Source organism: Paramisgurnus dabryanus, chromosome 19 (genome assembly GCF_030506205.2).
Source record: "Paramisgurnus dabryanus chromosome 19, PD_genome_1.1, whole genome shotgun sequence".
NCBI classification, from domain to species: domain Eukaryota; kingdom Metazoa; phylum Chordata; class Actinopteri; order Cypriniformes; family Cobitidae; genus Paramisgurnus; species Paramisgurnus dabryanus.
In genome coordinates, this window is record NC_133355.1 from 16,967,856 (window position 1) to 16,983,292 (window position 15,437).

General features: G+C 36.4%; 1 protein-coding gene across 1 annotated transcript in view; it reads left to right on the forward strand.

The window, feature by feature from the left end:
• calcr (calcitonin receptor) overlaps window positions 1–5,197 on the forward strand; it is a 78,058-nt gene extending 72,861 nt beyond the window's left edge. Inside the window, exon 16 of the mRNA XM_065291970.1 lies at window positions 611–5,197. Coding sequence (XP_065148042.1) covers window positions 611–832 — 222 coding nt within the window. The 3' untranslated portion in view covers window positions 833–5,197. The remainder of the gene's footprint in view (window positions 1–610) is intronic.
• Window positions 5,198–15,437: the final 10,240 nt, after the last annotated feature.

A 15,437-nucleotide genomic window follows, 5' to 3' on the forward strand; every position in this document is an offset into this window, starting at 1 on the left:
GTGCCGCATACTGGACGTTTTTTCCTTTTCACACCATTCTTTGTAAACCCTAGAAATGGTTGAGCGTGAAAATCCCAGTAACTGAGCAGATTGTGAAATACTCAGACCGGCCCGTCCCGCACCAACAACCATGCCATGCTCAAAACTGCTTAAATCACCTTTCTTTCCCATTCTGACATTCAGTCTGGAGTTCAGGAGATTGTCTTGACCAGGACCACGCCCATCAATGCATTGAAGCAACTGCCATGTGATTGATTGATTATATAATTGCATTAATGAGAAATTGAACACGTGTTCCTAATAATCCTTTAGGTGAGTGTCTAGTGGACAGGGGTTTGAAAAGTAGAGAAAAAGTATGGGTTGTGTATCGTTTCCTACTGTTCTCATTTGAAAGTGTCGAGCCAAAAAATCCATTTGGATAAAATCAAAAAGTAATTTTTTTCAGGAAATTTCTCATTTATGTAATTGTGATGCACATATAAAAAACCAGCATTGACTGTTAAAGTGCTTTTATCAAGGTGTAGTTCAGCCACAAAATAGATATTTGCAGTGTGCTTTGTAACAAGATCAGATATTCAGATTTTGTATCATATATTATGTCTCACTACAGGTCCAGTCAGCTCTGAAGAGACAGTGGATACAATACAAAGTGCAGTGGGGCCAGCGGAGACGCGAGCACTGCTCCATGCGCTCCACATCCTACACCGCCACCTCCATCACCGAGGTGCCCGCCTTCATGTACCATCACGACTGCAACAGCGAACACTTAAACGGTAAGCACACAGAAGACTCAGAGCTGGTGGCTCTCAAGACAGGTGAGACGTACGCCTGAGACATATATGAGAAGGAAGAGTTTCAATCAAACCAGAGACTGGAGGCTCCATTATCGTGAAGCGACTTCAAGTGTTCACAATTTCCCCCATCTCTGACAACAACAGGACGTCCAGATTCTGAGTGTTGACACCAGCAATTCTGCTGAGAGATTACTCACTGCTTCTTTTATATTCCTAACAGCTCGGCTTCTACGAGTTGAAACGAAAAGAAAAGGAAAAATATACTGACATAGGATACGTTTCTTAAAATATGTCAAATTCAAGCTGCTAGTTTCAGGGGCTCCTCACATCCTCTCTGGGCTCGTGGTCCTAAACGTCGAAAGTAACTTTGCAGAAACCAAAGGATGTGTTGATTTGTGGAACGTTGACTGTTTTTATAAGCTTCGGGGAAACTGTACTCAAGAGGATGGGCTATGATGTCTGTCGGCGAACAAAGGAAAGTGCCTGAATACTGATCCTTCAAGTGTCAAAGGTGGTTACAAAGATCTGTCGGACGGTCATTTTGCAGCTAAATATAGCTTTCTATCTGTCCTGCGAGGCTCCTGACTGCTTTACTGTTTTCGCAGCTGTACTTTCGCCTCGTCTTTATTTCTAAAAGGGGGCGTAGAAAAAAAAGACAAACAACCTGAATAATTTTAGCAGTGCTTAAAAGTGGAATCATACTGCAACTCTGCGTGATTAGATACAGTAAGATGTATTCCCATAACTAAGCATAGGAGTAAAAAATGTGTTGAATAACCTCCAGTGTTTCAGAGTGCAGATTTGAAGTCTGATTTTTGTCTGAAGGCGTATTGTCAGCGTTTTCTGTAGTGCTACTCTCTCGAAGTACATTGTTAATGGGGAACTAAAATGAGCGAGAAATCAATAACCCACACTCTTAAAAATAGGGGGGCTTGAATGGTTCTTCATATTGATGCCATAGAAGAATCATTTTTGCTTCCTTGGAAACATGGCGGTGTAAAATGACAACTTCCATAAGGGGACTCACAGTGTATGTAGATAAAAATGGCTCATTCTAAGGTCATAAAGAAAAATATGGTTAATTTGTAAGGTCTTTGTACACCACTGATAATATATTATAATGTATTTTTGCATAACATATGAGCTTGTGCTGTGTGTAATTATTATATATATATATAATAAGAGTTTGGTTCCAAAACGCAATATATGCCATTTTTGAAAAAAGTGAGTTACTGCCAATATCAGTATTATATCAGGTCAGTATTTCAAATTAAATTGTTAATTTTACGCAAGATCTAATATCCCCCGTGTTATTCTGTCATCTTTTCTCCATTTTTTCCCAAAGCGCAATAAACGCCACTATTACAGCGCACCATTCCATGCAATGTAAACAAACAATGGTTGCGCGTTGAGTACACAGAGTCCTAGTTTTCCTCATCTACTTTGTACTCCTTGATCAACAAACAAACAAAAACAAAATAATACTTTAATAGCATTGATAAACCTGTGGTGGTTTTCTGTGACGGAAAAGAAACGTAAGCCATCAACATCTAATAATTTACGCTCAGGGAACGGTCGCTTGTTCTCCCAACAGCATCTAGCTTCTCTCGTTCTAACACATTGACCCCAGGGGATCTTATGAAAAACTTTCCATAATTTTACTCAAAGTCAGCAGGAATCGAGCAGGACCAAAACATTTTACAGCTGATCACTGTGAAAAATGTTAAGCGACGACGTCAAGTATAATCGCAGCAATGACAGTGTTCCTATTATGACAAAGTAAGTGTTTTGATTATTGCCATTAATGTTTTTTATCAGTGTGTACAACTGTTCAACTAAATGAATAAAAAATGTCAAAAATGAATGCACATTTATATATTGATTCAATAGATTAATAGAATTAAAAAAAAAAAAACTTCTAAAACTAAAATAATTCGTTTTTATAATAATTCTTTGAAAATCAAGTTATGGATTTGAATTTTTTTATGTTTTTATAACCTAAAGATGCTATGTGAAAGTTTGTAACAGAAAATAGTGGTTTTCATCTTGTCACTTTCTTGGTATAGAAAACAAGTTTTTACCGAAATTTGTCAAAATGGATTTATTGCGTTTTGGAACCAAACTCTTTATATATATATATATATATATTACACACAGCACAAGCTCATTTTATGCAAAAAAAATACTTTTATTTTGTATGAGATTAATCTAGATTAATCTAAATCCACCACTACAAGATATCCTTATAAAAGTTACAAAATACACCTTTAATAATCTGAAGAACCTTTTGTGAAACACAAAGAACCCATTTAGCAAAAAATGTTTCTTCTATGGCATCATGAGGCACCATTTTTTAAAGGGGTCATATTATGAGACTTTTTATAGATGTAAAATAAATCTTTGGTGTCCCCAGACTACACATGTGAAGTTTTAGTTCAAAATACCCCACAGATAATATATTATAGCATGTTAAAATTGCCACTTTGTAGGTGCGAGCAAAAATGTGCCATTTTGGGTGTGTCCTTTAAAATGCAAATTAGCTAATTAAATGCAAGCACTGATCAACCTGATGGTGGTTTGTTGAAATTGAAACTCAATTGTGCTGTCAATTATTCTCTCTCTCTTTCTCTCTCTCTGCAATATATAGCGGTGCCGTAGTTGGATAGTGCAGATTTAAGCGGCGGTTTTATTATAATAAGATCCCCTATATTATAATAAGATTTTTTGCAAAGGGGGCCAAATTTTAATGACTTTCAAAGTTACTTGGTCACTCTTTTCACATTTTTCCAGGATGGTACTAGCACTGGGGGGACCCAATTATAGCACTTAAACATGGAAAAAAAATCCTATTTTCATGATATGTCCTCTTTAAAAGTGCACACTGTTTGTGGGACTAACTGATTTGGATTGAAAATAAAACTTGGCAAAATAATAAAAAAACAGATAAGCACTTAAAAAGCAGTGTTAGGATTATTGTTATGGCTTATGGTACATAAAGGAACAATTTAACATGTTTTTCTAAAGGATAAAAATGTGGAACAGCTTTCCCCACATATTTAAAGGGATGCAGACAACTATGAGGATAACAAAACATCAGCTTAAAATGGCCTCTGGGGTGCATGAGATGATTGACAGCTGTCAAACACATTTTGCATTAGAAGCTACAAATGAACCGTTATAACAAAATATTTAATGCACATGTACAACTTTATGAAAAGGTCTTTGAAGGTTAAATCCAGTGTTGACCATTGCTAAATAAGAAATGAAAACCATGTTGAAATAATAGTTAATTTATGAATTTACAGTATAGGAATGTAAAGATTTTTTGCAGAAATTGTTTATACCAATTTCCTAATAATGTGAATTTGTTAAATAAGATGGAGTTATATGAGAACAGAGAATATAGTGAGACTCTGGAAACAAGCTTATTTTTATCTCTTTATGAAATGTTTATTTTTTTGTTACATTGCACTTCAACACTGTAATTTTATTTAAAATTAAACTTTAATCTGTATATAATGTGTTGTGTTTTCAGGGGTTTGAGGTGAAATCGTTTCATTGTTAGTTGTATGGTATTTACCATGTAATTGTTTTAGTCTGACGTGACATGGGTTTATCATTGTACATATATATATATAGCGTCAGTCGGTCATTGAGCTTATTTGAGCTTCTGTTGTATGTTTTAAGCTTCATTTCTTGATCATGTCTTAATGTCTATTGCTTGTGTTGGGGATGCCAATGAAAAACCGTTGTGGTTTCAAATAGCTCTTATTATTATTCGTATTTTGCTTTGTCAAAATTTTACCTTTTTGAAATTGTGTCCATTTATACGGTATATATAAACTGAGAAACTTTAAGATGAATTTACATTGTATTTTGTACATAAGAGTAAATTTGATGTCCTGCTGTATGGCTAGTAGGGTGTACAGTATGTTCGACCCCAAATAGTTCCTTATATTTTTGCACAAGTGCAGCAGAAAAGTAGATATATCAAAAACAAATCAAGCTTTCCTTTAAAGGAAAATGTATGGGTATATAATCATACCACTGTAAAGTACTTACAGTTCGCACATTATAAAATGCCGAATGCCAAGAAGTCTGTACAGATTTTAGCATTTCAGTTGTTATTTAAAGTTTAACATCATCATGACTAATCACAATCAGTCTAATTGACTTTAGTGACAGATCTGGTTTGATCTCGGCCCGGGGATGTGCAGCCAGTTTAAGATATTTCTGGCACAGCCAGCGTCACATCCACTAAGCTTCAGCATCTACAGGTGCAGGACTAACAGGGCTCTTTGTTTCCTGCTAACATGTGCTGACTTCTCTTTGCCCATTAAAGACAGCTGTGACCATATAAAAACATAAAGCACCTCTAGCATTAAACTGATTTTGATAAACAACCCCTTGTTTGTAATGTTTCCTTAGCAGTAGTGATCCTTAAACTGAACAGACATCATTTTATTATTTGGATTTAACACCAACACTGCTGATGTCATGTGCCATTACCGTTTTGAAATGAATGATAAGCCTTGTAGGGGAAGTGGTGTTTAAACAGTGTGCATACTAAAACAAAACTACAATCACAAGCTTTTATGTTGATCTTAATTCTGCTCTCCCCCCAGGCATTTGAATCGCTTTTATATTTTTGCATTTAAGGCAATGAGTGCAGATTCAATTATGATCACTATTTGTATCATTACATTTTCTCATTACATGTAAAAAGACTATCACTCTGTACATGGTTTCCCTTAAATGTCATAAATAATTTATGCAATGCTAAGAATAACAAATAAGAGATGCTCAAAGCATTAGGGATTCAAGTGGAGCAGCAGCTCTATAGTGAAAAATAAATAATGTTTCAGTCCTGATAGTAACAGTCATAATGATATAAAGGCCAACATTTATATTGTAATTGCTCTAGTATTATACTGTATAAATCATCAAAATGTCATTTTCAACATGGAAAATGGAAATAATGTTCGCTGGAAACAATATAGTTTGAAGCAAACATCCCATATGAAAAAATATTGTACTTTTTTATAATTACCACAGACAAGTATACTATTCTGTAGTTTTACTACAGTAAATAGATCAACTGTAGTTGATACTGTGGTGTAATTTAATAATTTTCATGTGGAGGATACTATTTGTGGAAAATTGGGTAGAGGAATGTCAATTTTCCTCACATTTGCCCTCAAACACTGTAATTACTTTAAAGTATAAAATTCATAACTTGTGTTAAAAACTAAAACTAAAAGGGCACAGATGAATACCGGTATGTGTGGGTTAATTGAGTTTAGGCTATACCAAGTTCGGGTATCTTGCTGCCTTGCATTATTTGCCTTATTTTTACTAGGCACTTTACAAATTTGTACTTATTTTTAAATTGCAGTAATAAAAATTGTGGGACTAGAACTGCTGTCACAAAATAATTGCAAAAATAGCTTTATTTTTTATTTTTGTCAAGCAAAATACATTTCATTTTAATTTGATTTAGGGGTGAAATATAAGCTGGATGTCCTTGGCAGATACAGTACTGTAAGATTAATTCACACACCCTCCTTTGCTTACCTTGAGATTGATAGATAATGACAATCTGTCATCATTAAAATCTCAGTCTGGTAACACACGCTAAAGCTGAGCTGCTGAATGTATAATTTAATGTGAAGGTAAACACAAGCCTTCTTGAAACAATATAAAAAATATAAGTACATAGATGCTGAGCAGTAAAAGCATAACAAACCAGAACAATTTTAAAGACTTGGGGCCCTATTTTAACGATCTGAAACGCAAGTGGGCGCGGGAGAAATAACTCTTGAGCAGGCGCAAATCAATAAGGGGTTGGTCTGAAGTAGGTTCATTATTCATAGGTGTGGTTTGGGCGTAACGTCAAATAAACCAATCAGAACGCTATCCAACATTCCCTTTAAACGCAAGGGCGCAAGTTCCATGGCGGGTTGCTATTATTATGACGGATTTACCAGGAGACCGACGTTCTTGTAAGAGCAGTCAAAGACAGAGAAGTTGCTTTGTATGGGGATAGGAGAAACCCGCCCAAATCAGCGTAGGTTAAACAGGCGTGAGAGGAAATTGCCACAATTGTTTCATCAGCTGGCATCCGCATCGTTGCCCCAAGCGCTACAATGATGTCAGGAGACGGGGAATCCCAAGCTTGCAAGCATAAATCGGGCACGCCGTGTAACGGGAGGTGGATCTGCCTCTACACAGATCTGCGTCCACCCTCACCGCTGAAAGGGTTTGGGGGCTTGAAATCGGACCCAAGAAACGCAAGTAAGGTCCAACCCCAAAGTACTCTTACAAATCAAGTTCACATACATTAAGGTTTCTTATGAAAACATTTTAATTATTATTTACATAAAATAAACGGAATACAGCCACACAACAAATATGAAAATATTTTAATCGTTATTTGCATGAGAATTTTTTAACGCAGCCACACAATAAATAAAAACTATCACCACAATGCTCACCACAATGATTTCCCTTATCTCATGTGTTAATATTTTTTATTGTAACAATTTATGATTTGCAAAAATAACTGTTGCATCTGTGTAGATTAGATAAGAAAAGTGTGCGCGCGTTGTGCACGCTATACATTATGGTCAAGCATGCACCCTTAAAATAGAATAATGAACCACGCGCAACGCGCCACTGACTTTAAACTTTTTTTTTTTGGTCAGTGGCACAATTGTTTTTTAAAACTGCAAAATAGCATCAGGGATGGTTTGCGCCGCAACACACCTCTTTTTTTGCGCTGAACCGCCCAGGGAGCGCAAGTTCATTCCCTAGTTTGCCGACGTGCGTCTGTGGAGGGAAAAACCCGCTGTGCGCCGGTGCAAAATACGAATGATACATGCGTCACTGAGTCAATTGCGCTGGGTGCAAGATAGGGCCCTATATCTTCATAATGAATCTCTTGACAGCTTAAAAAGGAAATCTTTCATAACACTTCAGTATGGGGACCTATTACCACGTTAAACAAGTTGCCTATTAGCATGCATACTAGTAACATACAGTATGAGCTGTTTATTGGTACTTAAAGTACTTACATATTATCTTGTCCAGAAAAATACTAGTTCTTGTAAGTTTAGTTTAAAAAATAAACAGATTTTAGGCTAACTAACTTTTACCAATCATCTTTGTAACAGGCCCAACTTTTAATGTATACAAAGTTATTCTTGTGCTAAAAATATGTGCTATAAAACACATACAAATATAAATATCTACATTTATTCACACTGCCTATGTGTGTGCAAAAACAGTGTTTGCATATCAGTGCTTGGAAATAAAAATGAGAATCAAATTGGGATTATAATTTAGTGGAATAAGAGTTGTTAATGTTAAATCCTTTAACACTTACAATAACATTGTATTCATTAACATTCGTAAATGCTGTAGCTACTGTAACATGAACTAACAATAATCAACAGCTTTTATTAATCTTTATAAACATTCTTAGTTAATCTGTTTTTGTTCTTGTTAGTTTATTATGCATTAACAAATTTTAACAGTTACAAATTTAGATGATAAAAATGGATTCGTAAATATTAAAATTAACATGAACTAAGAACAAAAAATGCCGTAGAGGTATTGTCCATTGTCAGTTCATGTTAGGTAATGCATTATTTAATGTTAATAAATACAAACTTATTGTAAAGTGCCCTTTTAATTTACATTTGGCTCTATAAAGTGCGTCTTATATGTAATGTAATTATTTCTAAAAATATCTGGGTTATTTTTGACCCATGCTGGGTAAATATTGGACAGAAGACAACACTGGGTTAAAATTAACCCAATGCTGGGTTTGGTATTTTACCCCATGGTTGCATAACAACAACCCTACATTGGGTCATTATTAACCCAGCATGTGTTCTGTCCAATATTTATGTAATCACCATGACCATAAACGAATGAAACAGATGAATTTAAGTGTTGCTGTCTCAGATTTAAGGTTAATAATCATTATTGATTGTCTCTGGTCTAAAGGTTCTTTTCTGATCTCTTATGAGTTACATAGTTGGCTTGAACCCTTGTCTTTGATCACGTCTGCTGGGAGTATAACATGCCTGCAATGGCTTTCATGATAACCCATTAAACAGAAAAACACATGCTTTGAGAATATAAACGGAAAAAATCTCTGTTGGCACTTCACAGAGACAATCCCACAAAACATGACCTTTATTTCCCATATCATTTAATTCTTCACAGCAATCTGCTCAAAGAAAATCACACACGGAAGATAAGAGGATAGATAGCTTATGGGAGGAGAACGATACACAAAAATGTTAAAGGATAAGTTTTTCTTAAACAAAATCCAGATAATTTACTCACCACCATGTCATCCAAAATGTTGATGTCTTTCTTTGTTCAGTCGAGAAGAAATTGTGTTTTTTGAGGAAAACATTCCAGGATTTTTCTCATTTTAATGGGCTTTAATGGACCCCAACACTTAACAGTTTTAATGCAGTTTAAAATTGCAGTTTCAAAGGACTCTTAATGATCCCAAACGAGGCATAAGGGTCTTATCTAGAGAAACAATATTTTTTTGCAAGAATAAAGGAACTTTTAAACCACACATTTTAGTCTTCCTCCAGTCCTGTGACATCATCACGTCAAGAGGTCACGGATGACGTATGCGTAACAACACCCCAGTGTTTACAAGTGTGGAGAAAGAGGACCGTTCCGACGTTTTTGTATGTCGAATGATACTTATTAATGTCTTTGTGTCAGTTTATTGTTTAAAATGGTCTGCAAATGTGCGTTTCATATATGTAACACGTGACCTTTCGACGTCATTACGCAATTACAGTCTTGTTCAAAATAATAGCAGTACAATGTGACTAACCAGAATAATCAAGGTTTTTAGTATATTTTTTTATTGCTACGTGGCAAACAAGTTACCAGTAGGTTCAGTAGATTCTCAGAAAACAAATGAGACCCAGCATTCATGATATGCACGCTCTTAAGGCTGTGCAATTGGGCAATTAGTTGAATTAGTTGAAAGGGGTGTGTTAAAAAAAAACAGTGTGGCATTCAATCACTGAGGTCATCAATTTTGTGAAGAAACAGGTGTGAATCAGGTGGCCCCTATTTAAGGATGAAGCCAACACTTGTTGAACATGCATTTGAAAGCTGAGGAAAATGGGTCGTTCAAGACATTGTTCAGAAGAACAGCGTACTTTGATTAAAAAGTTGATTGGAGAGGGGAAAACCCAGAGTCGTATAATAACAGAGTTACGAAACGCTTTGATCTCGCCGTCGCGCGGTCACGTGATTCATGTAACGTTCTACAGTTCCAAACCAAGCAGGGCTGTCAATCTGTTTGCATAGGTTTTCAGCTATTTTAGGTAAATATTAGCTTGTAATGGGAATTGATCACTATACTTACTATGTTTATAACGTTTTTTTACTAGGGAGTGATGGAAATACAGTAAATCAGTTAATAAAGATAAACAGTTAATTGTGACCCAAATATAACTGTGGTTATCTATACCAACTACAGCAACACAGTTTATCTTTTATTTTTGTAGCAAAATATGGCTATATAAATGGCCATCAAATATGGCTATATAATATGGCTATATAAATATATCAATCTGCTAAAAACATAATTCCTACACTTTTAATATATTAAAATCACAAAAAAGATCGCAAACGCGGTTATTTGTAACAGTGAAGCATAACAGAAACACACTAAATTCATATTTTAAATTCACATTAAATGTTAATATAATCATACATGATTTTCGAGGATAGATCACTCGTATTACTTACCAAACACAATGAAACACATAGCAGCATTGTGAAGCAGTGTGACTTTCTTATAAGGCATTTAGCTTGTCGCTGTTGCCCCCTAGTGTTACTCGTAATATATAAAAAAAGATAAGTATAAAGTAGATGGCCACCAGTAATAAAATATTAAACCATTAAATCTATATTATTCACACATTATACACAACTCATTAAAATATAAAAATTTTACTAGTTATTATCAACGATGATCATTACCTACAGCAGAGTTCATAAAATATCACTGTTGACTATATTAATGAAATGTCCGAAAATGTAAAGAGAAACGGTAATTTCATCGATTTACCAGCAGGTGCCATTGAAATTAATGGGCTTCAGTGCTGCGTTTGGAACTATGCGTCACTACCGGTCACTACATGAAACGCTGTTACTTCCGCATTCCATTCTTACAACGAACGTCTATGTGAGTGTCGTAACTCTATTATTATACGACTCTGGGAAAACCTATAAAGAGGTGCAAAAAATGATAGGCTGTTCAGCTAAAATGATCTCCAATGCCTTAAAATGGAGAGCAAAACCAGAGAGACGTGGAAGAAAACGGAAGACAACCATCAAAATGGATAGAAGAATAACCAGAATGGCAAAGGCTCAGCCAATGATCACCTCCAGGATGATCAAAGACAGTCTGGAGTTACCTGTAAGTACTGTGACAGTTAGAAGACGTCTGTGTGAAGCTAATCTATTTTCAAGAATCCCCCGCAAAGTCCCTCTGTTAAAAAAAAGGCATGTGCAGAAGAGGTTACAATTTGCCAAAGAACACATCAACTGGCCTAAAGAGAAATGGAGGAACATTTTGTGGACTGATGAGAGTAAAATTGTTCTTTTTGGGTCCAAGGGCCACAGGCAGTTTGTGAGACGACCCCCAAACTCTGAATTCAAGCCACAGTACATAGTGAAGACAGTGAAGCATGGAGCATGATATGGGCATGTTTCTCCTACTATGGTGTTGGGCCTATTTATCGCATACCAGGGATCATGGATCAGTTTGCATATGTTAAAATACTTGAAGAGGTCATGTTGCCCTATGCTGAAGAGGACATGCCCTTGAAATGGTTGTTTCAACAAGACAATGACCCAAAACACACTAGTAAACGGGCAAAGTCTTGGTTCCAAACCAACAAAATTAATGTTATGGAGTGGCCAGCCCAATCTCCAGACCTTAATCCAATTGAGAACTTGTGGGGTGATATCAAAAATGCTGTTTCTGAAGCAAAACCAAGAAATGTGAATGAATTGTTAAAGAATCATGGAGTGGAATAACAGCTGAGAGGTGCCACAAGTTGGTTGACTCCATGCCACACAGAGGTCAAGCAGTTTTAAAAAACTGTGGTCATACAACTAAATATTAGTTTAGTGATTCACAGGATTGCTAAATCCCAGAAAAAAAAATGTTTGTACAAAATAGTTTTGAGTTTGTACAGTCAAAGGTAGACACTGCTATTTTTTTGAACACACCCCTTTCAACTAATTGCCCAATTGCACAGCCTTAAGAGCGTGCATATCATGAATGCTGGGTCTCATTTGTTTTCTGAGAATCTACTGAACCTACTGGTAACTTGTTTGCCACGTAGCAATAAAAAATATACTAAAAACCTTGATTATTCTGGTTAGTCACATTGTACTGCTATTATTTTGAACAAGACTGTACGTGAGGTCGCGCTGGTGCGTCACACAGCCGGAGGCAGTAGTTGTGGTTTAAAAGTGCACATTTTTTATTTTTCTTGCCAAAAATGACAATCGTTTCGCTAGAGTCCTTTGAAATCTCAATTTTAAACTGCATTAAAACTGTTAAGTGAGAAAAATCCTGGAATGTTTTCCTCAAAAAAACTTAATTTCTTCCGGACTGAACAAAGAAAGACATCAATATTTTGGATGACATGGTGCTGAGTAAATTATCTGGATTTTTTTTTGAGAAAAAGGACTAATCCTTTAAATGTCTTGCTTGAGGCTCTTTCAGCTGACCTCATCCGAAGGTCTCAACACATGCTGTCTTCTGTTAACTCTGGCCTGTCTGACACAACACATGTGGATGTTGTCTGCTGTGGTACCAACCACAATCATAAAATATAAAGTTTAAATCATTCACTCAGATGCAATAAACTCTGAAGCCAGAATTAACAGACAGCAGACGACTCCGGGCAGGATCCCCACCGGCCCAGAGTCGTCTGCTGTCTGATATTTTTCCCTACCTCCCTAAATGTGCACTCTCTTACTAAATAAAGGTGTTTTACTATGCCAGAAAGCTTCAGAACCTTTCTGAAAAACCTTTCTGTAGTGAAAAAAGGTTCTTTAGGTTATATAAAGGCGGTCATTCATTATCTCTGACTAACACATTCTTCAATGCATTACCTGCAGAAAATTCAAATCTAGTTTCCAAATTACAATGTATATGTACCGTAATTCATTTGCAATTCATTCAGGGGACCTGCCAGCAATCATCGTCACCCCGGCCCACATCCAAAAACAGAACGTGAAGCTACAGGAAGGGTCGTGAAAACGGTTACGATAGGGTACACCTGAGGTTTACTGTGATTAGCATAGCCGTGAATCCATCAACGCTTCTCTCCTTCAATGAGCCGGAGACTCTTCCACAGCGGATATGCAACCGCACCTGCATCCAGACTGGCCCTTAGTCATGGTCACTCCATCACTACATCCACATTTCTGCTAAAAGATACTTGACATTAACAACTTTTCAAATCAAGTGAAACTGTTATAGGGAAGCATTTACCAGTAACTGGGCTCTAAAAATGGCTGGGTTATTTTTGACCCATAATGAATAAATATTGGACAAAAGACACCGCTGGGTTAAAATTGACCCAATGCTGGGTTGTTTTAACCCACCTGCCCATGGTTGCACAACAACCCCCCAACATTGGGTCATTTTTTTATCTAGCATGTGTTCTGTCCAATATTTACCCATTTTGGGTAAAAAATAACCCAGCCATTTTTAGACTGCATTGTGTGAACCGTCATGTACCCAAGTACGTTTGACCCCAAAGTACCAGAATCTGAAACTTTAGGTGTACGGGTCAGAATCCACGTACAGTACAGTACTGTGAGTGAGTCTGTAACAATTCCTTATAAGCATCCATTCTTTGATTTACTCATTTGGTTAAAGTGAATCCATTACTTGGCTTCACCCTTGCCTGCTTCTGATAAGTTATCGCATTAAATTATATACAGTATTATCATTCACTGTTATATAAATACGATTCGAGCAGCTGCAGGATTTTTGCCCGCTGTGTTTCTCTTTTACACTTATAAGCTCAGGGTTTATGGAGCAGAACCATGATATTCATTCCTTTAGCCTCGTAAAGCTTAACCATTTTGTTACAGACTCAGACAGATTGATCATAATAATGTGAATGTCTTCATAAATACATAATTAAATTTAACACCGGAGGAAACCGCACAAAAATGTCTGTAAAACAGAATGGATTTCAATTAGATATCCCTATAAAAGTAAGCGAGAGGGCCAAAGTAGCTATAAACTGTCAATTTGGACGACAAAGTAAGACCTATAAACTTCACTACATAAACTGAGCAAACGACATACATTTCAAACGTGTATGCCTACTGGATTTTCTGCTTTAAAACCTACCAATATGACTAAGCATAGGAATGAAAGTTTCCTAAACTTAAAAGAAAATTTTTTTGCTTCAGGATTCAGATGATGTTTTATATAAATCTTGAAGTCAACAAATGTTTTTCTGCTTCTTCTGTGCAATCGACTAAATTCTTTTCCCACAGATGGGCCGATTAAAGACAACAGTGAATCAATAAGACAAACGACTGCACAATAAATACACTTTCAACCTGACATCTTGTTTTAGACTCAACGTTTTACATATTGCTGGTTATACTGCAGAATGACAGATTTGACATTGCTCATATAAATATACGCTTGCATGTTGTCACTGTCCAATATGAGGTTTTGAGTTTGGATCCTTAAAAACGCATTCATTATTGATGACTGTATGAAATTGAACACCTGCCAAATATTTCAAAAAATTCTTGCATTCAATACATCAAGATGTTCAACGCCATCTACAAAAGCTTTCCCAGGATGTGATCTTAGGAAATGAAAGGGCTGCGTGGGCACAGGCGGACAATTGATTGACCCATGAGTAAAAGAATAAGAGGCTGAGTCTCCTCCTGTTATCCTGCTACTATGGTGAGAAGCCCCAGCACCTAAAGGATAAAGGTGTTGTCAGGGCAACATGCTGGAGCCTTCTGGGTTCTCACATTTCCCGTGTTTTAAGTTTACAGAGACGGATTGTGAAAGCAAGACAAAGCGTGGATGATTTCTCAGTACACCTGCGCTTGACTATAAATCCAATTATATGAGATACGAAAGAATGTGGCTCTCGCCGTGAGTCTAATAACATCCAGCAAGCCCTGGCGTGAACTCCCAGGTAGTCCGTGTACACACAACAGATCTTGCTTTCTAACCGCTGCTGTCAACTTGAAATGTCTCAATGGGACAACAAATAGCTTTGAGGAATGACAGGGCAGCACCATTACAGCTACAGTATTGTATGTCTGATGTTATTAAGGAAATCCCACTGGTGATGGTTGAATAATGGCATGCTATAAATCATTTCAAGGTCATGTATACTACTGCAGCATACAGTACTGTACCAGCAAATGTGTAAAAATCAAACCCAGTGATCTGTGAAAATGTCAATGGGGTAAAGAAAGACAAATAGCAATAAAGACTTGGCTCGATATTAATACAAATATATCTTATGAGTTTTTATTGAATAACATACAGGGATATTTCAAATTCAAACAGGTGCATTTCTG